Source organism: Eretmochelys imbricata, chromosome 9 (genome assembly GCF_965152235.1).
Source record: "Eretmochelys imbricata isolate rEreImb1 chromosome 9, rEreImb1.hap1, whole genome shotgun sequence".
In the NCBI taxonomy this organism is placed as follows: domain Eukaryota; kingdom Metazoa; phylum Chordata; order Testudines; family Cheloniidae; genus Eretmochelys; species Eretmochelys imbricata.
The window spans coordinates 33048331-33072599 of NC_135580.1; the positions used below are offsets into that span (position 1 = coordinate 33048331).

At 40.8% G+C, this 24269-nt stretch overlaps 1 protein-coding gene across 1 annotated transcript; it reads left to right on the forward strand.

Moving 5' to 3' along the window:
* The first annotated feature begins 4104 nt into the window (after window positions 1-4104).
* SLC16A14 (solute carrier family 16 member 14) lies at window positions 4105-24032 on the forward strand. The gene is made up of 4 exons (XM_077827214.1): window positions 4105-4366; window positions 8161-8304; window positions 13896-14891; window positions 23884-24032. The coding sequence occupies exons 1-4, from the start codon at window positions 4105-4107 to the stop codon at window positions 24030-24032; spliced, it is 1551 nt and encodes a 516-aa protein (XP_077683340.1).
* Window positions 24033-24269: the final 237 nt, after the last annotated feature.

The following is a 24269-nucleotide window of genomic DNA, read 5'->3' on the forward strand; positions in this document are numbered from 1 at the left end:
TTCTGTTAATGTAAACCACTCTTAGCTCCACTGACAACACCCGAGGAACTAACCTTGTATCATGATGCATATGTAAAAGGGATCAGAGTTAAGGTAGGGCTGAATACTGTAACCTTGATGTCTGCATTTTTTTTTTTTTTTACTTTTGATTACTTAATCTGCTTAATATAGTTTTTATATGGAATTTTTTACATAGAGGCAAGACATAAAAAGAAGTTTTGCTTTTGACAACTTTGAAGTTCTGCTGGCTTGCAAATAATTGGCAATAGCATGTGTAAATGCCATGATCTGGAAGTGTTTGGATAACCTCTTTCTTGGTGTCAAAGTCAGATTCAAGACTCACAAATTTGTCAGACCACTCTGTTTATTAGCAATGCAGCCAGATATGTGTGAGCCTCCTGCCAAAGCTCAAGCTAACTTATTTAAACAGATAAGGGAAAGCCAATTTAACATAAGAGACAAAAGGAAGAAGAAACTAACAAATATACATACATAACTTATTTGCATACTAACATTTACCAATCTCCTAGCTCAGTCTGAGCTCTAAGTTAATTAGTTTGAGGAACCATTGTCTCACACTCCTTAATGTTTCTCTTCCTGACAACTATATTTCAACAAATCCTCCAAGCAGCATTTCTTTAATGAATTATAATTTCAATATAATTCATTCTACTTTCACACTGGGCCCTTTAGGAAATTCACAGGAGATAATTTCTCTCTTGTAAATCTTTGTGGAACTTTTAACGTGCATCCCTCCTGCACATCTTAAAAAGTGGGTGAGATCCCTCTTTCAACCCCTGGCAGTCTTTACCTGGTTGTTTAAAAGAAATATATACTGGTCAAATTATGCTCTCGGCTTCCCGAGTGTAAAATCTTGAGTGATGTTACTGACCTGGAAACTGCTATATTTGAAAACAGAATTTAACCCAGAAGGAGCCCTGATATTGACATAATCTTTTGGCAGTGGGCACTTACACTTTTCTTTATCAAAAACTTCTTACTAGGTTTACCAGATAGCAACTGAGAAAAAATAGGATAGGAGGTGGGGGGTAATAAGCATCTATATAAGAAAAAGTCCCCAAAAATGGGACATCTGGTCATCCTACTTCTTACTAATTTGGAAATAAAATTTAATAGATGAATTCTATAAAGTTTCAACAGTTCTTCCCAGTCACTATAGAAAATAGTTTAGTCCCAGGACAACTACATTTTTCCTAGGTTGTCAGATTGCTATAAGTTGGCACAGAGAAGCCCTTTTCCAGTGCTCTTCCTAAAATCCATTGGATGGAGAACCACTCTGCTTTATCCTGTAGTTTTGATAACTGTTCATGTAGATGATTTAAGTGGGTACCACATATTTTGCTGTGTTACAGTAGACTTCCAAGTGTACCCTGCTAAAAATGGTTACTGCCTACTCACATTACACTCAGTCCAGCTTCTCAATTGTTTTAGAAATGGGAGGTGACATACAACAACAAAACTCAGTGCTCTTATAGATTTTTATTTATTTATTTTTGTAAAATATCATGGCCTGAGGGAAGGAGCACAGTATACATACTGAAGTTTGCTCTGAGCAGCAAAATGCCTAAGGCCAGTCCTGCTCCTAATACTACTGTAATATTTGGTTGCCATGAGCACTGCTTCATTATAGTATCTTATCCTATCATATTTGCCTATGACCCATTAATTTTATTTGTTGATTCTTATTTTTTGGCATTAAGGAGACACTGTCCGAGTTCAGAATCAGTTGCATACTACGCTTTGCTTTAATGAATTTAGACGTTTTGGACCCAATTTTCCTTTAATTTACACCAGTGTAAATCCAGAGTAACTTCGCTTATTTGGGTGGAATTACTCTGATTTATACCACTGTGAATCAGAGCAGAATTTTATCTAGTGGGCCAAATTCTGTCCTCCTTTATACCTATATAGCCTTACCAATGTCACCATTCTGTGGAAATGTCTTATTTGTGCCTTGCCTATTATTATGTCTGTTTATTGTTGTTTATGTGTTGATTATTGTTTGTGTGAGGCTGTCACTGAGATGTACTAGAAGGCAACATTTGCTCCATTGAATTTAATTTATCATTTGAATTTTATAGGAACTGGATTTTGTTAGTGATGAACAAGGTCTCATTTATTGAAAAACATCACACATATACTTTTAAGTTATGCATTTAATCTCTTCAAAATAGCTATTGTTTCAAGAAGCATATTATACTATTAAATGTGGTACATAGAATACCACCAGAAATTGTTTCACTGTTTCTAATATATTTTCTTTTGTCTGTTTCTGAAGCCACCTCCTGTTTCCATTTCTTCATGGCGAGAGAAAAAATACACCTTATCTGGTAACTTGTACCACTAAAGTTCCCAGTCTCCATGGAAACCTCTGTGGTGCTCCACAGTATTGTAACATTTCAATACATCACAGGATAAATGGAGAGTTGGCTCGGCATCTTGACTCGTCCAGTTAAAAATTGCCTGTGGAGTCACTTGAAATTATTTTTATTATTTCTGGGTTGTGCTCTTCATTTGTGGGGACTAACAAACCCAAAGTCAATTTAATTTATTTGAGACCCAGTCCTCCATACCATATGCACCCAAACCTTCCCACTGTGCTAGATTCTGATCTACATTGACATAAATTTGGAGTAACTGACTGATCTCAGTGGAGTTACTATGGATTTACACCAGCATAACTGAAAGCCTAACAATATAATTATATATCATACTGACTTTAATGGGAGCTTGAGTTGTGCAAAGAAGGTAAGATCAGGCCCCTGCTCTATAATTTATGTAAGCAAAACATCTCGAAGATCACGGAATCTAAATATTTTTTCATTATTTTCTTCTTTCACTCGTCCCACCAATAGTAAAAATAATAAATCCCCAAGATTACAAGTGGTTTTCGCTGCAGAAAGAATGGTAATCTTTTATTTATTATTTCCTTTTCATTAAAAGCTTTATAATTTTGAACACAAAAACACATAATCCAAGTTTACTGGGAGAGCAGAAGATGCTGCATCATATATAGATGACACTTGTCCTATTATGGGACCACAGTCACAATCCATGAAGGCTACGCATTTCCAGTCTTACGTGAGTAAAGTTAAAGCAGAAACATATAGGCCCAGATCCACAAAGGTATTTAGGCTCCAAACTTCTATTTGTGGAGCTGGGCCAAAGTGACAAACAAGGCAAATTATAGTCACACATACATCACATAGGTAAGTACAAAAACCAGAAAGACACAACACACACACACACACACACACAGTGTATGGTTTTCCATGCATTTTATATTTAAATTTATTGAAATGCTGTTATACTACTAAAAACCACATGAAGGACATATCTGCATTGAAACGCAATAGTGAAAATATGGCTATGGTCCAAATTTGTTATAACACAGTTTCATTTTTAAAAAATCATGATCTAAATCGTGCCCCAAGCCCTCCATGTGTGGCTCTCATCCCTTCCACATGGGAGAAAGGGGTACCATTCACCTCTGCAACACCGTCCCTGCTTCATGAAACCCAGGAGTGTGTGGGGGCGTAGAGTAGGCAGGGCTATCCTGAGACTGGCTAAGGGAGAGATGCACATCATAATCCCACAGATTTTCTCATGGAAAACAGTACATAGAGGTGGTAAAAAAAATTAGAGGTTCAAAAATGTTAATTTTCAAAATATTTCAATTAAAAAAACAAAAAAGAAACTTTGAAAAAAAGTTTGTAAAATCCCCCTCCCCCATTTTTGGAACTATAGAGCTGGTTGATACTTTATGGACATTTCAAAATGTTGAAAATGCAAAACAAATTCAGAAATATTTGTGTAACATTTTTTCACTGGTTCTAGCCGGAGGCTCTCTTACCTATTTACTTGTAGAAGTGGAGTTAAGGTTGTGGCCGAATAATACTGCCCTGCGGTCCTCATACTGTTCCTGTATGCAGAAACCCCAACAAATGCTGGAAAATAGGTTGGGGAACTAGTTTAATCTATACTATTAAAAAATAAAAACAAATAACTATTACAAACCTGTACCTGTTTTCTGTGCATACCGAAAGCATTTTTTTTTTTTTGTTTCAGAATACTGTGGGGAAAATGTGCACCACTCAAGAAGATATTGCATATGATTTTGAAGATGATTCAAAAGATAAGACTAAGACACTTAAGCCTAATCCAAACATTGATGGCGGATGGGCTTGGATGATTGTCCTGTCTTCCTTCCTTGTACATATACTCATCATGGGGTCACAAATGGCCCTTGGAATACTTAACATGGAATGGCTTGAAGAATTCAGTCAAAGTCGAGGCTTGACTGCCTGGGTTAGCTCCCTTAGCATGGGTATTACATTGATCGTAGGTACGTTCCAATATAATTATATTGCAAAACTGTATAGGTTTAATGTAGTATTTCCCCCCATGCAAGTATTTTCTTGCACTATTCAAATATGGTAACTGAGTAGGCCATAGTGTTCTTGGACTATAGTTTTGAAGTCACCAGGCCAAATTCAGTTGTCTACCACAGCAACTAATTTGGGCTGTGGGGCTAAAAATAGACATTCCCACTGGGGTTGGAGTCCAGGCTCCAAGCTCCTCCTTCTAGAACTTGGGTTCCAGGCTGATCTCTAAGGTCTACACTGCTACTCTTAGCCCTGCAGCCCAAGCCATGCAACCTTAAGTCAACTGACCTTGGCTCTAAAGTTTTTCTTTGCAGTTGTAGACATACCCTGGCATGTGAGCCATGTAGTCAGAGGGAGGCAGGGAGCAGCAGTGAAGCTGGGGTGAAACAGTGAGGTGAGGAGGAGGAGCAGCAGGCGGCAGTCATGTAACATACATCTGATGGTCCCAGCTAATTACCTGGTGGGTTGGTCTGGGCTGCATCAGTTGGCAGGAGGATCAGGAATGGGAAAAAATAATCCCTCCAAAAAGCTTGGAGTCTGTCTTAGAATCTACTTGGGAGGTCAAGAGGTAAGGCTGGGAGGAACAGAATTAGGGACTGATTCTTCACTGTCTGATGCTTTGTGCTGTCATTTACATATGTGCAAAGTGAGCGCAAAGTCTTATATCCACTTTGTGCTATACACCTATTTTACACAAGTGTAAATGACAGCACAAGGTGCAAGGCTGTATAGAATCATATTTAGAGTCTGAGGTGTGTACCACTAGAAAGAACAGCCCACCTGGAAGAGGGGAGGCTTGGAGGAAGATGGAGGAGTCCCTAAAAGACCCCAAAATATTAGTGTAGCTGGGTCCCATTAAGTCTTAGTTCAACCCAGAAAAATGAGTATATTCTCTAATCTATGTTATGTGAAATGTCTGTCAATACTGCTGGAGTTAGGTGTATACATCCTACAGGATTAAACTTTGTGCAATCTCAGTTACTTCAATGGGGTGCCAAGGAGTCCAAGTCAGGGCAGGATTTGACCAAACCTCACAAAGGGCAAGGTAAATCTTGAATCATGCTAGGACAGTCCACATTTCCCTGTATCTTCCTAATACTCAGAAACTAATTTATTTTTGGTCTTCAAGAATGAAAGGAAAACAAGTAACTAAAGTATCTTTTAGCTGAAATATTGTCAATCATTAATAATTAACAATGAAGATAATTTGGGATACAAGTAAGTTCCAAAGTCACAAAAGCTTATAATAGTTAAAATATCATTAAAATCACTACAGCTCTCAGAGCAGCATTTAACCACTTATCCTCTGTGCTTATTTACATATTTCTTTGTCAGAGTTTTACAGAGAGGCCTCTTATTTTCAGCTGAGTGGTGGGATGCACCACCTGCCTCTGCAAAAGTTGTTACCATCACTAATACTTAAATCAGTGCAGGGAATTCTGCTTTCTGTGCTATTTAAAGGCTATATTATATATATGGCAAGATGTTGGCTTTCAGAGATCTGTACAGTGACTAAGCTAATCTAGATCAACAGGGTTGCAGAAGCAATTCCAATCCCTCTCTACATGCCAGGTGTATTTATCTGTTGCATGAATGCCTGTGAGAGGGCTTTCCAGGTCTGCACTCCCAAGGATATAAGGTGCCATATTTTGTCTGTTAAACAGACCACATTTATTTGTTCCCCCCTTCACCTGAGTGTAAATAAATTATCCTGTAGTACCTGTCACAGGCTCTGTGAAACATTTATAAGGGTGGTTAAATAACAGCATCAAATGGGATCAACAGGACAAAGTGCCATGATAGATTAAACAGAAACAGGACCAATCCCCAATTTTTGCCCCAGATCCCTAAATGACCCCCTCAAGGATTGAACTCCTAACCTTGGGTTTAGCAGGCCAACGCTCAAACCACTGAGCAATCCCTCCCCACCACTGCATCCATGACAAGCAGTGCAGGGCCACCCACTGAGCCTTACTCACTAACATGAACAGTTTAGGACCAATATTAGAAGAGACAGTAGCAATTTAAAAGACTCTGACATCCTGCTGAATCTTATAATTTTGTTAGGTACTCAGGTACCTAGGTAGAATAAACACATAATTTTGTTAAATCAAATGCAGGAATCACATTAAAAAAGCAAAACATACATCTCATAAGCAAAGGAACAGGATGTTTATGTGCAGTAATATCAACCACTGCTCAAGATACAAATCTTACTTCATGCACACTAAATACATAGACATTCTACAGATATGCATGCCCCTGAATGTGACAAAAGACTTATACTGTGGATGTTGTTTTCACTGTACATGGTGGAGTTCCTTCACCCATGGTATTTGACAGTGGTTCATAGACTACTGTCATCTGCCTCCTCACTAAGTTTGCTGGGTGTTGTGATGCTTGACATTTCTGAAAGTTGATGCGAGGATCAAGGATAGTTCAGAGTGAAACATCTGGGAAATGGATTATATCATTCACAAGGTGTTGAGGGATGTATCCTTCCAAGAATGTCCAGAATCAGCTTGATATGATTGGTTGCTAATTTATGCTCTGTGATTTACCATGGACAAATCCCTGTGAGTAGGCTTATAGCTACTCAAATGTGCTGCACTGGCACTGGAGATATACTGGGATGTTATAGCTGGCAAGCCCTAGATTTAAGTGTCAGGGAGCTGTTGAAAGGGTGTTCCAGAGGGCTCAAAAGTTTAGAATTCATTTTCCTTGATGTCCAAAAGAGCCCATCTGTTGATCTTTAAGGCATGGAACAAGACCCATCTTTTCTCAAGAATTTAGTTAATGGGGAATGGACCAATTATGTTATTAAATTCTGTATATGTACCTAAGTCATAACAGAGTACATTGTATAGATCAGTAAATAAATCAAATTAATTAATTAAATACAGTATCTCCACCGCTCCAGAGACTGTGAAACAGCAACAAATCAAACTAAAGGGTGGATCTTTTCTGTAAGATATGGCCTTCATTTTCACACATTTTGAGTCAGCACAATGTTTCTCAGCTGTAATGGATAAAATGTTTCATTTCAGCTGGATCATGACACCTCTGGGAGAGAGAAAGCCAGTGTGAATGTGGTCCTCAACTCGAGGACATCTTTCTTTAGAGCAGGGAAGCAGACATTTTCACATTGCAACAGACAAGTTAGTTGGTCTTCTGCTTAACTCACATCTTGCCTAATGAATCTCTTGAGGAATGTAGATTCAGTGGCTAGAATCTTCATTCCACCTGAAACTACAGTGTGTGGGGAGGGGAATACTGCAGGTAGAGGGAGGCAGTTGCGGTTCCCTCATCCCAGAGGAGCGGGGGTTGGGGAAGAATAGCTGGATTGGGGAAGCAGCTACACCATCACTGTGGACTTTCCTCTAGCAGAGAATTAAATTCTTTGCTGACCGTTTTTCACTAATTTGGTAGAAGCAGCATGAAGTGGACTTAGGAGCAGGATTCTGTGGTCTACTAAGCGTTTGCACTATCATAAGCCACTGCAGGTGAAATAAAGAACTTTGAATTTAGGTATTGGCAGAGTTATTAGCCAAGGGCCTAAAGGGATTAACTGAATGACATTTTTGAGGGCCTAAAGGGGTTAACAGGAAAAAATAATCCTTTTAATTGCATTTAACAATTTAAATTAAACTGTTTCATATTTTGTTTGAAAATGATAATTAAGACTTTTAATAAGTTTCACAGTAAGGGCTTTACACTAACCTTTTAGCAAATTCTTCTTCATGTTCTGTGACAGGTCCTTTCATTGGTTTATTCATTAACACATGTGGGTGCCGCAAGACAGCAATAATTGGCGGGATCTTGAATGCCCTAGGCTGGGTATTGAGTGCCTATGCCTCAAATGTACATTACCTCTTCATTACATTTGGCGTGACAGCTGGTAAGCAATATTTATATTTGGAAATTCTTTTAAATAGTGTCAGTGTCTTCTGGAAGTCTATTTGCTGAGAACATGAGAGAAACGAAGATCGCTCTTGGGTCATTTTAACATTTGATTTTTTTTAAACTTCTGATAAAGTGATTTTAGGTGGGGAAATACCATTTAACAATTTTTCTTTTAGTTTGCAAGCACAGTTTTAGTTTTTTTAGTTAGCTTGCACAGTCAGACCAATGTTATTGTTCTATAGTTTTAGACATAATAGGCAAGGTTCTGCTCTCACTTGGAGGTCAGTGGAGTTATCCAAAATTAATACCGAGGCAAGTGATAGATTGTAGTCCAATGGGCCTGATTTCTATTCCACGCCGTTTTTACGTTAGTGTAACTCCATTGTCTTTAACAGAATTATACCAATGAAAGTGAAAGCAGCGTCGGATCGAATGGCTATTTTTGTCATGCAAGTTCTATCATTCAGCATGTGAAGATGTTTTGTCAGTGGTGGGATGGCATAGAGGTCACCCAGGCATGCCACCTTTCAGTCAGGGATGGCACCACAGGCAGGTCCTGCCTTGGTTTACAAACAAGTCCAGAAAGACCTTTTTTAGTCAGAGCACCCCCCCTCTTCCAAGGGTTTAATTTATTAGTAACAGTCATAAGCATAACTAGGACCTTACTAAGATAAACCGGGGACATTTGTCATCTCAGGCTCAGTTCCCTGCTAGTTCCTTCCTTCAAGATACTCTTTCTTCCTGTGCCTGGAAACAGTCTCGTATTTTGTTCTGGAACTTTTCCCCATTCCTTCTTTAGATTCCTCCTTTTCTGTGCTTCCTTAAGCAGGAGTCCTCAACTTGGAACTGTGCTGTATTCCTTCCCCCCCAGCTCTAGTCTCTGAAAGTGGGTTCTTTTAAATCAAATCTTCTGGTCCTTCTTAAGCTGGAGCCCTCAGTTCTTCTTCCTGGAGCTGAGTCGTGGGTTAGTCAACTGTAGGGCCTTAGCCAGCTGAGGGAGAAGCTGGCACTTTCCCTTAATTAGCCCTCTAGGTGCTCCACAGATCAGCTTTTGCCTGCTGATATCTCCTAGTATCTGCTCTGATATGAGGGAGGAGGCTATCTTTGTGCTGGTCCCCTTCCCCCGTTTATCTGCAATTTGTTGGGGGAGAGGGGAGCTCTGCCCCACCCTCTCCGAAAGGCTCCTGGGCTCTTAAAGAGACAGACAGTGATGGGATTTACTCCCACTCACCACTCATTCCAAGGATTGCTTCCTCTCTATCCATATCTCCCTTAGCTATATATATATATACACATACATACACACACACCCTACACTTTATATCTATATATAGATGGGCTGACCTCTAGGCAAGACTGCCTTTAAAGGGCAGACTATCCTATCACAAAGCTTCCCCCTCAAGAGCTAATCTATATCCAAAATGTAGACTCGATCAAATTTATCATTTAGCCATGTTCCCCAGACAGGGAGGCACTTTTTGTTTAGCCGCTACCAGGAAGTCAACCAGTATGCTTGGCAACATCCTTATCAGGGCAACCAGTCCTTGGCAATACCCTTATTTTCATCAGAAAAAATTAAGTAACCAGGATCTGAGGTTCTCTCTGTTGCATGTAGCCCATAGGATGCATGTGGTCATCCATATGCCATGGCATGTCATAATTTACACCAGGCACCTGTGTACCTAGATGGTAGAATCTCTTTGCCACCTCCTGTGTTGTCAACAAAACTGGTATTTCACAACAAATAAAATTTTCTGTGGTAGTGGCCTCCTGGAGAGGAGTCTCCCTGGCTGCACGCATCTAAGTTAAGGATCTCTCTGTTGAGGTTCAGATCCCTTTCAGGGTTTCCAAAAAGCAGAGATTGTACTGTTTTGCTCACAGCTTATAGTATCTCACTTAGCAACACCCACTTCTGTTCTTTCCTCAGCCACGCTATTTTATCAATATGTGAAAATAACCTTTATCTTCCTTTTTCTTTGGGGTAGAGCTCTTTGGTGGTTTTTTTTTTTTTTTAGCAGGGGTGTGGTTGTGGCTTTGCCTTGTAGCTTTGTCACTGTCACATGTCTTTGGATTATGATCCTAGCTTCAATCAACTGATGTACCTTCTGGCTCAATCCATCTTTTTGTTGTAGCGGCTTCACCCAGCATGATTTCAGTTCTTTTCACAAGGCGGTCACTTCAGCCTAGAGGCTCTCCAGCTCTTTAGCTTTAGCCAAATTGGTGTAACTTAACTGAGATGCAGCCAAACCTTTTTACCATACGACAATTTCTCTTACTCTCTCACAGAAAGTGACATAGGGATGTCAGTTAATGGGAAAACCATTTACACTTTTAATGAGCACAGTAGAAGAATGTAAATTAGTGTGTGCACATATATATATATATATATATATATATATATACACACACACATCCACTGAAATGAAGGAATTGTAGCAAGCTTAAGAGATGACTAAACTTATAAAGGAAGGGTTTGATGATATGTTCAGGGTGAGGACTACATCTTTACAGCACTATACCATAAGCAAAAATCCTTTATGTACAAAAAAAAGTCTCTATTTGCATAGATAGAGGAAGCCTTTGTTGAGCAATGACTTTAGTACACCAAAGGTGTCAGTAGGCTGCTGGCCTGCCTCCCCAGACCAAGGAATGACACCACACCCAGAATCTGGTTCAGGCCCTTTTCTCCAGGGCTTCAGCTTTATTACTTCTACAGAAAGCTAGCACAGCACATCAATCATTCCAGCCTCTAACTCCAGAGTTTTCTACAGAGACCTACTGTTCCCTGCAGGTTTCCACTGTACAGGACACCTGCCTGAGAATTATTCACAAACCCTCCTCTTCCCCCTTACTCCCCCATCCAGGGGCTTCTTGCCAGAGCCCCCCTGCTCCTGGAAGCTCTTACCTCAGTTCTTCTTCTAACTCTCTGCCTAGGAGTTACCCTGCTCTAGGGAAACTACTTCCTATAACTACTCTTTCAGGAACCTCCCCACAGCTGTCTCTCAAATAGCCTACTTGTTGGCTTTCATAATCATCACCTGATCCATAGCTTTTCAGTCTCAGCTGGGAGGTAGCTGAGTCATCACAGATGAGTCTGGGCCCAACTCCCCTTAAGGCATCAGCTGCCCTGACAAGGACTATCTTTCCAAACTCATTAGTCACATATTGTAGATTGTTGTAACTTCTCAAATGGTCTGAGCTTTTAACACACTGGTTGTCTGTCACACACTAGAGTACCTCCAATCCCAGAATCCCTCATCAGAAGGTAGTTATTCACAGCTGTGAGACAGGATGGCCGACATGATTGCAAGGAATAATTAAGGGATAATTTTTGTGTTTCTTATCTGAGCAACACTTCCATTGAAGAGGCTCTGGATGTAATGTCTCTAGAAAGATGCATTTGTAACATGAAGCAAGGTATAATTCAGGCTCTCACTGAGCTCAACTGGTGGAGAAAAGATTTGAGTTTTGGTCTTTCCCAAAAGGATAAATCAGAAACTACAAGTTGTGTGAAAAAGCTAAGAGTGATGAATATGGACAAAATAAATCTTTTTGGAAATTTTGGCGAGATTGAAATGAAGCTGCCTGCCCCCAAAAATCCCTTAAAGAAATTTCTACAAAATCCACAGAATTTCTGTAAAGAATTTTCTTCTGCTTTTCTATTATGGTTGGTATCATTTTATTGATTCTATTAGAGATCACAATGATATCAAAACAGTGATGTGTAATTAACTCTCATCAGGGCAGGGAGCCTTACCTGTACGACTCTTTCCTTATATCTGGAGTACCCTTAGGTACAAAGGAATCAATTCTCTTTTTTTCATCCTGTCCAAGGAAACCAGACCAAAACTATTGAACTGCAAAATGTCATATATAGAAATAAACAGCTAACATGAAAACCATATCTGTGTTCTCTAGAGAAATCTGACTGGATGTTTCAAGTGAGATTGAGAAGAACTGAGACACTATCAGTGGAGTAATTCTGGTAAAAAATTGGAGATATCAGGGATATTCCTCTGCAATGCCATGAGACCTCCCTTCACTGCAACACCAAAAAAGGTTCCCACACCTGTTGTTTTCTCTCCATTGCCCTTAAAAAAGGGCCTCCAGCACTTACTTACCTTGGCCTCCGACCAGCAGTGCAGTTAGTGTTCAGGTGGCTCATTGCATGCCCACCCTCCTGCTAACACCATCAGTTTATTTTTTTTTCCTCTTCCCAACTCCTTTTGATGTACAGTCTTCCTAGACCCACCTATTTCCAACAAACTCCTCCAATGTCTTCTCTCCAACCCGCAGGCTCATCTCCATGAATCTCTCCCATCTTTCTCCCCAGACTCATTCACTCACAAAGCCCCTCATTCTCTCTTCCCCAAACTGCCTGTCACCCCAGGCTCTTTCACCTCCCCCACATCCTTCCAGCTTCTTGTACCTTTCCCAAAATATCCCTCTTGGCTTCCCCTATGTCCTCTCCAGTGCCTGTGCACCCCATCAGCTGTCTCCCCTTCATCCTGGCCCCACATCCTCCATAGCTGTGTCTCCTGGTTTTGGCCTAAGGGAAGGGACTAGAGGGAGCCAGACCCCTTCAGCTCCTCAGACCCTCATATCTGGAGGGGAAGGGTCCATACAAGGATCCTGAAATGCCTGTCCAGCAATGGAAGAAGAGGGGACAGAGAGCCCTCTGTTGGCCGGAGGGTACAATTACAGCTGCCCCACCTATCTATTAGCTGATATGGTAATACCTTTATTCTTAGCTTCTCCTCTCTGTCCTCTCCCCTACACAGCCAGCAAAAATCAGGGAGCAGAAAGGAGGAAGAGGGAATGGCATTGTCAGCCCCCTCCCTCACAGCTGAAAGTTAAGGGGAGATGTTCCCCTCTGTCATCTTCTATTATTACACCTATAGATACTGTGTTGCATGCAGTGTTGCAATGGGCTTTGGATCAGCAACAAATGCAGCCCATGGAGTTCTAAAATGTATCCTACAGTCACCCCACTCTGTAGTTGCAAAGTGAGGAAAAACTGACTAGCTGCAAGTTTTCATCACTCGTGAACTTAAAAATCAAGCAATGTCTATTTGCTGTCAAATAAGATACAGGTACAAGAAAATATTATGGCTGTGTGCATATACAATTAAAAATTAAAATCTATGTACATTTATTGCCACCTCTACCACTGACTTGCTGCATAACCTTGGGCTAGTTACTTGGGACCTGATTTTCAGAAGTGCTGAACGCTCACAGCTTCTGATGATGTCATATTGAGATATGACTGCTCAACACCTCTGAAAATATCAACAGCCATTAGCCTCAATATGGCTCGGTTTTTCTATATGTAAAATGGGACAATACCTACTTTGCAAGGATTAATTAATTTGTGTTTGGAAAGTACTATGAATACTGGATTAAAATAAATGATAAATGCAAAGTATTTATTTATTATATTTATATACAAATTTGGTATGGTCCTTGTATTACTGGTATGTTGCTAATGTGGCTCTTGCTGCTGCAGAGTTTGGGCATCCCTGTTGTATACCTTGCTAAATCTGAATGATTTCAGTAGAGTAGCATGTGATGTTTTTATTTTCACAGGTGTTGGGAGTGGCATGGTTTATCTTCCTGCAGTGGTCATGGTAGGACAGTATTTTCAGAAGAGAAGAGCACTAGCTCAGGGACTTAGTACCACTGGAACAGGGTTTGGAACATTTCTAATGACCATTTTACTGAAGCATCTGTGTAAGGAATTTGGATGGAGAAATGCAATGTTCATCCAGGGTGCTGTGTCTCTGAACCTGTGTGTCTGCGGAGCGCTCATGAGGCCACTTTCTTCCAGGAAGGATGCCAATGAAAAAGGTGTTAAGAGAAACAGTAGTGAAGATTATCATGCAAAAGCTCTGTTCCACTCTGCAAAGCCCATAAAATCTAATGGGGTATTACATGAAGAGCAAGAGAAAAAAGAAGGGCCAGTTAATGACAAAGTGCTTGATAATATTCAAGCTATGAAGTGCAAAGGTAAAACCAGACGTGGAAAGCATTTGTATGCTCTTTGCATTCTCAAGAGAGTGAGCCAGCTGACTGTTACAATCAAGAAGGGGTTTGGAACATGGTACTCCAGCTACTTTGGGGCTGCATCACTTTTTACCAATAGAGTATTTGTGGCCTTTGTGTTTTGGGCATTGTTTGCATACAGCAGCTTTGTTATTCCTTTTATTCATCTTCCAGAAATCGTCAAACAGTATAATTTATCCACACAGAATGATGTATTTCCTTTGACCTCGATTATAGCCATAGTTCATATATTTGGTAAGGTGATCCTTGGAATCATCTCTGATTTACCCTGCATCAGTACTTGGAATGTCTTTCTGACAGCTAACTTCACTCTTGTCACCTGTATTCTTATTTTGCCATTAATGCATACATATATTAGCCTGGCAATGGTTTGTGCCCTAATAGGATTTTCCAGTGGATATTTTTCTCTCATGCCTGTTGTGACTGAAGATTTAGTGGGGATAGAGCACCTTGCAAATGCTTACGGCATCATACTTTGTGCCAATGGGATATCTGCACTGCTAGGACCACCATTTGCAGGTAAATAGTTCAAGTTTCAAATCAAAATGCATATCTGTGACTATATCTGAATTATTATATACTTGTGATATTATAATAATGTGGATAACAACATTACAGCAGCTCCCAGTCTGACTAGTGTCCCATTTTACATGTATGTGTTTACAGAAGACATTCCCCACCCTCAGTACAAACTGCCATCCTTGCAAGTCATTCTAGCTCTGTTACAAACTATCGTTTTTATGGTACATTGTTTAAAATAATTGTATATAAAAATTTTCTAGCATAGAAAGGGTTAACATACAGGGCCGGCTCTAGGTTTTTTGTGGCCCCAAGCTCAGGTGGTGCTGGGGTTTGCAGGTGGTGCTGGAAGCAGAGGGAGTAATGTCACCTTCTCCCAGCGCCTGCAGGGGCTTTACCTCCTCCTCCGCCCAGCCGCGCAGAGAAGCCCCGATATAAGGGGTGGCACAAGGCAGCACAGCAGCTAGTGCGCAGATGAGGCAGCGCAGCCCTGGCTCCCCAGCAGGACTCGTCCTCTCCTCCCCAGGTAGTGGCTGGGCCCTGGCAGCTCAGCATCCTGGGGCTGAGGCTTCCCCTTCCCGCTGCGGCCAGGGGCGCGGTACCCTCGCCCTGTCTAAGTGGTGCAGCTCCGAGAGCGCAACTGCCCCGAAAAAAAAAGGGTGGCTGGAATGCCGCCCCTGAAAATGTGCCGCTCCAAGCACGTGCTTGCTTTGCTGGTGCCTAGAGCCGATCCTGTTAACATATTTACTCCTGTGTTTGTGTATCACAGTTTACACTTGAAGTATGCATATTTCCAGATGAGAAATATGCTGTAGTAAGAATTGCCACTGTGCATCACGGGAGGGAGATTTCATCAGTGGGGAGCACAGACTGGTTTGTACCCTCACCTTCTATGGTGGGTCCATCAGGTAGATTTAAATTGTGTTTGTGCTCCAGCAGCATAGGCTGCCCAATGGATGTGCTGATAAAGCTCATCACCAGCTGCCTTGGCTTTGGCCAATTATCAGCCAACACTGTCCATTTTGGGGACTATATTGCATGCTCCCCCTCACCTCTGGGAGAAGTGAAGTTGCAAGCATTGCTACAGCTCCCCTCAGATGAACTTAGAGGGAATCAAGCCCCTTCACTGTAAGATATCCAGTACAAAGGAATGGGGAGGCAGGTGACAAAAATACTCCCTAAAAATAATACTTTGGCCCAGACTGTGACTGTCTTTTTTGGGTGCATGAGTCAGAAGAAAGCAATAAGGTGCAATAGGTCATCTTCAGTAGGGGATAGCATGGTCACTGAGCTGGGTTAGAGCCACCACCAGCACTGGGAGATCTATAGTCCCTCTCTCTTTCTCTGTACCTGTCAGCACTGCTGTAATGACGTAGACAAGAACACATGCTGAATCCTTTCAAAGGGGAGCAAAACTACAACTCTTCGGTGCATTTTCCCAAACCCTGTCAGCCAGAATTGAGCCCAGTAACAGTTAACATGTACATATCTCAAGGGAGAATTTGGCCTTTAAATAATTAAAAAAAAGTTACAATGATTGCTCTAAAACAGCTAGCCCTTCTGCTTTTATATTATGAACCAACGTGAATAACATGGTAACAGGAGTTTATTTTATGTATGGTGTTTTGTGTTTCAAACCTTTTGAAACAATCTGAATGCAGAATTGAAGTGCATCAGTCAAGGAATTGAGGTTGCCGTATGGGCTGTCACGATGCTGAACTCACACTTCTTGAGAAAGATCTTAGAAGGACTTTAACTATATGTGGGTTCTTAAAAGCCTTGTTTTCCTTGAACAAGAAATGTGGACAGCTCCTTGAAATGTGCTTGTACAAACAGCAGTTGGAACAGTGTCCTGACTTAACCTGCCTGGCACAGATGTGGTATCAAGCATTCCAAAGGGGAAATAGTGAGGCAATAGCGAAGACTAAATGAAGCAACAGTTGGCTTCAATTTCCAGTGTTATTTTAGCTCAGATCTGTTAGATGCAGGTTGTGGCAGGTATATAATTTTGCGGCCAGCATTAGTTAGCATCTACAAATTTGAGCCCTCCTTTATTCTAAACTTTCAGTGGAGAGAGTGAAGCTATTTTTAGAGATTGTTCAATATAGAAAACATATTGCATTTTAAGTTTTTAGGTGATCTACCACAATCTTAATTTTGTTAAGTAATATTGTTATTTATTACTTGAACTCAGAACACCAGGATGTGAAGATATACAGAACAAGTTTTCTAAAATATCTCTTTTCAGTGAAACTGCAGCACTTAAAAACATTTCTGATTGGCACATGTCTGCCAGAAGACTTGCTTGTGTTGATCTTGGGCAGAATTTTAATAATTTAAACTCTATTTCTCCTCTTCTAGAGGCCCATGTTCCATAGGTCCATGTTCCAGCATATCCCCGAAGTAGGGTGGTGTTAGCCACAAAGGTGTATGGCCAGAGCTGCCTTGGCAGTTGTTCCATAATTGTCCTTTATGGGGTTTCTTCAGAAGCATCTAATTCTGGCCACTGTCTGTGAGAGGATATGGAGCAGATGGAACATCGATCTAACCTAATATTACAAATCCTATGTATTGATTCAATGCATCTCTTCAGAAGTATCTGTTAGCAGCATTCCTCTGAGCTCTGGCCGTAAACTAAAGCTTCCCCCAGTAGGGAGTTACACAGGGTCACCTGGAACCCACAGCTCCAACCCTAAAACTTCCAGAATCTCAAGGAATATAAAACCAAATCCCAGTTTATTAACAGTAATAGAGGAAAACAAATTAAAAAAACAAACAAACAAAAATCAGGCAAATCCCATACCCTGAAACTGGGCTCTTTAGTTAGGCTCTTTACTACAGGCCATTGCTTAACAAGAGCTTCCCCCACACTGATTTCCCCAGACATCTCTTTTAAGCTTAAACTAGTTGCTGAATGGCTGGGCTGTCACAGGGGTGTGTCATCTGGGCCAAATAATCCACCATCTGTGCCAACTGCCTCATACAACCAATAAAATTGTTGCATGCAAATTAGCTAAATGTGTAAGGGTGGTGATAGGTTAAGTTACCTCTGCTATCATAATGGTCTAGGTTCTTGGTGTGGCATAGATACATGCCTTGCTGTCACACAGGTGTAATTTGTAAAGTAAAAAATGGTTGAGAACTTAAAAATTGGATGGCAACAGACCACAAATCCCAGTGATGATTGAACCTGCTGGTATGTTAAACAAAAAGAGCTCTCAACCATGCTTGTAGCTGTTTCCATTGCTTTACATTGACTCAACAGACATTTTAGGCTTCATAGTGACACAGACAATCCAGCAATATTATTACATAGACTGTTATATAGATAGTGGAGAGGATTCCTAGACTGCACACCTGTTAAAGGAATAGCACTCTACTGCACTATTTATCTACCCTATTTGTATGAAATCTATCACCACAGCATCAGAAGAAGTCCTTATAGACATTAATATATTTATCTTTACAACACTCCCATAAAGTAGAGAAGTATTATCCTCATTTTACAGATGAGGAAACTGAGGCACAAAAATAAGGTAACTAGTCCAAGTTCATACACAAAAATCAGGAGTAGAATCAGAAATTAAACCTAGATCTCTGGGTCTCAGTCCAGGACCCTAACCACAATAATTTAACACCCACAAATTCAATTGCCATTGGTAGTAGGTAGCAGGAAGGGGTAATGTACGACTCCTGCACCAACTATTATTAACCTGGCCCCATGATTGACTCACTCAAGAACATAAGACTTGAGTAGTATAATGTTTTAAATTTACTTTTAAAAAATAAATTGTTTTCAATCGTCTTATGATATAATTAACCAAAACTACATTTTTGCTTTCATTCATTCCGATGAAGTGAGCTGTAGCTCATAAAAGCTTATGCTCAAATAAATTGGTTAGTCTCTAAGGTGCCACAAGTACTCCTTTTATTTTTGCTTTTGATTCCAGAGAGTAGTTTCATTACATAAACATTTATTTTGTAACTAGTATTAAATGCAACATATATTAGGTAAGGTTATTTTCTTGAAGGAGGGAAATGATATTATTTCCAACATTTGGTCTAAATAATGTACAGATCAAGAGTCTTGTTCATGGGACAATTTTTCATACTATTCCACAGAAACTCTATCTTCCTGTGGGAACAGTGACAATACTTTGCATGTTATAGAGCATTTCATCAGAAGATTTGACTATGTTTTACAAATATTAATTACAGGTTTCAGAGTAACAGCCGTGTTAGTCTGTATTCGCAAAAAGAAAAGGAGTACTTGTGGCACCTTAGAGACTAACCAATTTATTTGAGCATGAGCTTTCGTGAGCTACAGCTCACTTCATCAGATGCATACCGTGGAAACTGCAGCAGACTTTATATATACACAGAGAATATGAAACAATACCTCCTCCCACCCCACTGTCCTGCTGGTAATAGCTTATCTAAAGTAATCTTCAGGTTAGGCCATTTCCAGCACAAATCCAGGTTTTCTCACCTCAAAGTTTCTAAACTACTACATGCTACAAGGGGCCACAGCAATGGTTCCCTCAACCCACCTAGCAATATTGTTAACCTATCCAACTATACTCTCAGCCCAGCAGAAGCAGCTGTTCTATCCCGGGGCCTCTCCTTCTGCCCCTCCACCCCCACGAACATGATACAGTTCTGTGGTGACCTAGAATCCTATTTTCGACGTCTCCGACTCAAGGAATATTTCCAAAATACCTCTGAACAACATACTAATCCACAGAGGTCTCCCTACCAACACTACAGAAAGAAGGATTCTAGGTGGACTCCTCCTGAAGGTCGAAACAGCAGACTGGACTTCTACATAGAGTGCTTCCGCCGACGTGCACGGGCTGAAATTGTGGAAAAGCAGCATCACTTGCCCCATAACCTCAGCCATGCGGAACGCAATGCCATCCACAGCCTCAGAAACAACTCTGACATCATAATCAAAAAGGCTGACAAAGGAGGTGCTGTTGTCATCATGAATAGGTTGGAATATGAACAAGAGGCTGCTCGGCAGCTCTCCAACACGAGTTTCTACAAGCCATTACCCTATGATCCCACTGAGAGTTACCAAAAGCAACTACAGCATTTGCTCAAGAAACTTCCTGAAAAAGCACAAGATCAAATCCGCACAGACACACCCCTAGAACCCCGACCTGGGATATTCTATCTACTACCCAAGATCCATAAACCTGGAACTCCTGGGCGCCCCATCATTTCAGGCATTGGCACTCTGACAGCAGGATTGTCTGGCTATGTAGACTCCCTCCTCAGGCCCTACGCTACCAGCACTCCCAGCTACCTTCGAGACACCACTGACTTCCTGAGGAAACTTCAATCCATCGGTGATCTTCCTGGTAACACCATCCTGGCCACTATGGATGTAGAAGCCCTCTACACCAACATTCCACACAAAGATGGACTACAAGCCGTCAGGAACACTATCCCCGATAATGTCACGGCTAACCTGGTGGCTGAACTTTGTGACTTTGTCCTTACCCATAACTATTTCACATTTGGGGACAATGTATACCTTCAGATCAGCGGCACTGCTATGGGTACCCGCATGGCCCCACAGTATGCCAACATTTTTATGGCTGACTTAGAACAACGCTTCCTCAGCTCTCGTCCCCTAAAGCCCCTACTCTACTTGCGCTATATTGATGACATCTTCATCATCTAGACCCATGGAAAAGAAGCCCTTGAGGAATTCCACCATGATTTCAACAATTTCCATCCCACCACCAACCTCAGCTTGGTCCAGTCCACACAAGAGATCCACTTCCTGGACACTACAGTGCTAATAAACAATGGTCACATAAACACCACCCTATACCGGAAACCTACTGACCGCTATTCCTACCTGCATGCCTCCAGCTTTCACCCTGACCACACCACACGATCCATCGTCTACAGCCAAGCTCTGCGATACAACCGCATTTGCTCCAACCCCTCAGACAGAGACAAACACCTACAAGATCTCTGTCAAGCTTTCTTACAACTACAATACCCACCTGCGGAAGTAAAGAAACAGATTGATAGAGCCAGAAGAGTTCCCAGAAGTTACCTACTACAGGACAGGCCTAACAAAGAAAATAACAGAACGCCACTAGCCGTCACCTTCAGCCCCCAACTAAAACCCCTCCAACGCATTATTAAGGATCTACAACCTATCCTAAAGGATGACCCAACACTCTCACAAATCTTGGGAGACAGGCCAGTCCTTGCCTACAGACAGCCCCGCAACCTGAAGCAAATACTCACCAACAACCACATACCACACAACAGAACCACTAACCCAGGAACTTATCCTTGCAACAAAGCCCGTTGCCAATTGTGCCCACATATCTATTCAGGGGACACCATCACAGGGCCTAATAACATCAGCCACACTATCAGAGGCTCGTTCACCTGCACATCCACCAATGTGATTTATGCCATCATGTGCCAGCAATGCCCCTCTGCCATGTACATTGGTCAAACTGGACAGTCTCTACGTAAAAGAATAAATGGACACAAATCAGATGTCAAGAATTATAACATTCATAAACCAGTCGGAGAACACTTCAATCTCTCTGGTCACGCAATCACAGACATGAAGGTCGCTATCTTAAAACAAAAAAACTTCAAATCCAGACTCCAGCGAGAAACTGCTGAATTGGAATTCATTTGCAAATTGGATACTATTAATTTAGGCTTAAATAGAGACTGGGAGTGGCTAAGTCATTATGCAAGGTAGCCTATTTCCTCTTGTTTTTTCCTACCCCCCCCCCCCAGATGTTCTGGTTTAACTTGGATTTAAACTTGGAGAATGGTCAGTTTGGATGAGCTATTACCAGCAGGATAGTGAGTTTGTGTGTGTGGTTTTTGGGAGGGGGATGAGGGGGGTGAGAGAACCTGGATTTGTGCAGGAAATGGCCCAACTTGATTATCATGCACATTGTGTAAAGAGTTGTCACTTTGGATGGGCTATCACCAGCAGGAGAGTGAATTTGTGTGGGGGGGTGGAGGGTGAGAAAACCTGGATTTGTGCTGGAAATGGCCTAACCTGAAGATTACTTTAGATAAGCTATTACCAGCAGGACAGTGGGGTGGGAGGAGGTATTGTTTCATATTCTCTGTGTATATATAAAGTCTGCTGCAGTTTCCACGGTATGCATCTGATGAAGTGAGCTGTAGCTCACGAAAGCTCATGCTCAAATAAATTGGTTAGTCTCTAAGGTGCCACAAGTACTCCTTTTCTTTTTGCAAATATTAATTAGTTATCACAGCTACCCAGTGATTTGGGTAAGTATTTTATACCCATTTTACATTTGGGTAAACTAAGCCACAGAATTCAGAGTAACAGCCGTGTTAGTCTGTATTCGCAAAAAGAAAAGGAGTACTTGTGGCACCTTAGAGACTAACCAGTTTATTTGAGCATGAGCTTTCGTGAGCTCATGCTCAAATAAACTGGTTAGTCTCTAAGGTGCCACAAGTACTCCTTTTCTTTAAGCCACAGAAGAATGTATTGAATGCACAAGATCACACAATGAGTTACAGACTTTAGCAAATGAACAGTGTTGGGTCTTCAGATACCTATATCACATATCCAGAGACTTACGGGAGCCTAGGACTAATTTAGTCTACCTGAGTTTTGAATTTTTGAGTCATTCACTATCTGTGACTTGTTCTAGAACTTGGATGGAGGACTGAAAACATCTCCGTTTACTGTTTACATAGTTAGGATGATTGAATAGCAGATTGATTAGGAGTCTGGGAGCCAGGAGCTCCTAAAGTTTAATACCACCTCTGCAACTAACTCACAGTATGGTTTGGGGTAATTTCTTACATGTAAGTTTCCCATCTGTAAACTGGGATAGTAATACTGATCTTTCAATATGTGGCCTGATTCTCCACTGTCCTGTACCTTGTATAACCATTTATACCTGTGCAAATGTGAATGTAAAATGGTCATTCTGATTTAGCGGCATTTTACATCGATTTTCCACAGGTGTAAATGACTATACCAGGTGCAAAATAGTGGAAAATCAAGCCTGTAAAGTGCTTTGTAAATATTAAATATTAAATTAAAGACTAAGTATCAGTTGAGCCAGATCCTTACAGTGTAAATCAGTATAGCTCCACTGAAGTTAATGAAGCTATGCTGATTTACACCAGCTGAGGATCAGGGTGTTCCCCAGTGCCTCTGTAGTACAACAACATGTTTTTAAGTTTACTTACAGTTAACACATTCATTGACAAAACTGATATTTTCACAGTTTTCTATTCTTTATTCCAAGAAAGGAGGCTGGATACATATGGAAATAATAGTAGTAGTAGTAGTAGTAATTTGATCACATTTTTCTAGTTATGTGAAAACACAGAAAGAATCTATAAACATAGGCCCCTCCACTTGGAATCTTCCTGCCAGACTTCTAGGATGGCCTCTTGTTTTCACCCACACCTGAGTCCTGTCTTTTTCTGGCAAGTAGGTAGCTCAGCCCAAACTCCCATTCAGCCTTGTGCTGCATCACAGCCTGATGCTCTCCCTCTGAATCACTTATGTTTTCTGTCCCTGGATCCAAAGCATTCTTCCTTAAGCTTCCGCGTCCAAAATGTTTTGAAAGTCCTAACTCCATATACCTCACTTCAGACAGGGAGTGAAATTCTCCCTTATGGAGAGGACCATAAAAAGGCCTGTGCATATCCGAAGCCCCATTTTGAGGATTTAAATGGGATATAAGTGATGCACAGGCCATGGGTTGGCTTTCTGCATAGGACTGAATAAACCACTGGTTTTTGTTAGTTCATTTCTGTTATTGTTGTCTAAAAGATGGAGACAATTTCCACTTCATTTCTTTTTTAGAAAAAATTGGTGACTTGAATGAAGTGTCACATAATAGGATGCATTCATGAGATAAATATGCAGTGTTTTTTGAACATTCCTGTTTTATGTTTCTCTGATATGCTCCCTACTGAAAACTGTCTTGTCCTTGTTTTGCAGGTTGGATCTATGACATCACACAAAAATATGATTTTTCTTTTTACATATGTGGTTTGCTTTACATGGTAGGAATAATCTTTTTACTCATCCAACCTTGTATTCAAAAGAAACAATCAAAAGACAAACCCACTGAAAGCACAAAAGTATAGTTCAATTTATGGAATGTTTTGAAAAGAATATATTGGGTTCATGTCTCTGTTATATAGCAGTATAAAATTGTTATTCTTACAAGACCAACTGCATTGAAGAGCATCACAGTGAATAATGAATGAGCTGCAAAGTGCTGATATTAAATAATTAGTGGAAATGTGCTTGTAAAAGCAAGTTGACTGTCATACTTATGATTCTTTGCTTAGAACTGTCTCTTTAACAAATACTGATGTTAA

What these genes read in the sequence shown, in the direction of transcription:
- SLC16A14 (XM_077827214.1), top strand. Translation starts at nt 4,105, where the DNA reads ATGTGCACCACTCAAGAAGATATTGCATATGATTTTGAAGATGATTCA. An exon ending in TACATTTGGCGTGACAGCTG is followed by an intron (nt 8,305 to 13,895) that starts GTAAGCAATATT and finishes TTATTTTCACAG; the next exon opens with GTGTTGGGAGTGGCATGGTT. An exon ending in GCTAGGACCACCATTTGCAG is followed by an intron (nt 14,892 to 23,883) that starts GTAAATAGTTCA and finishes CTTGTTTTGCAG; the next exon opens with GTTGGATCTATGACATCACA.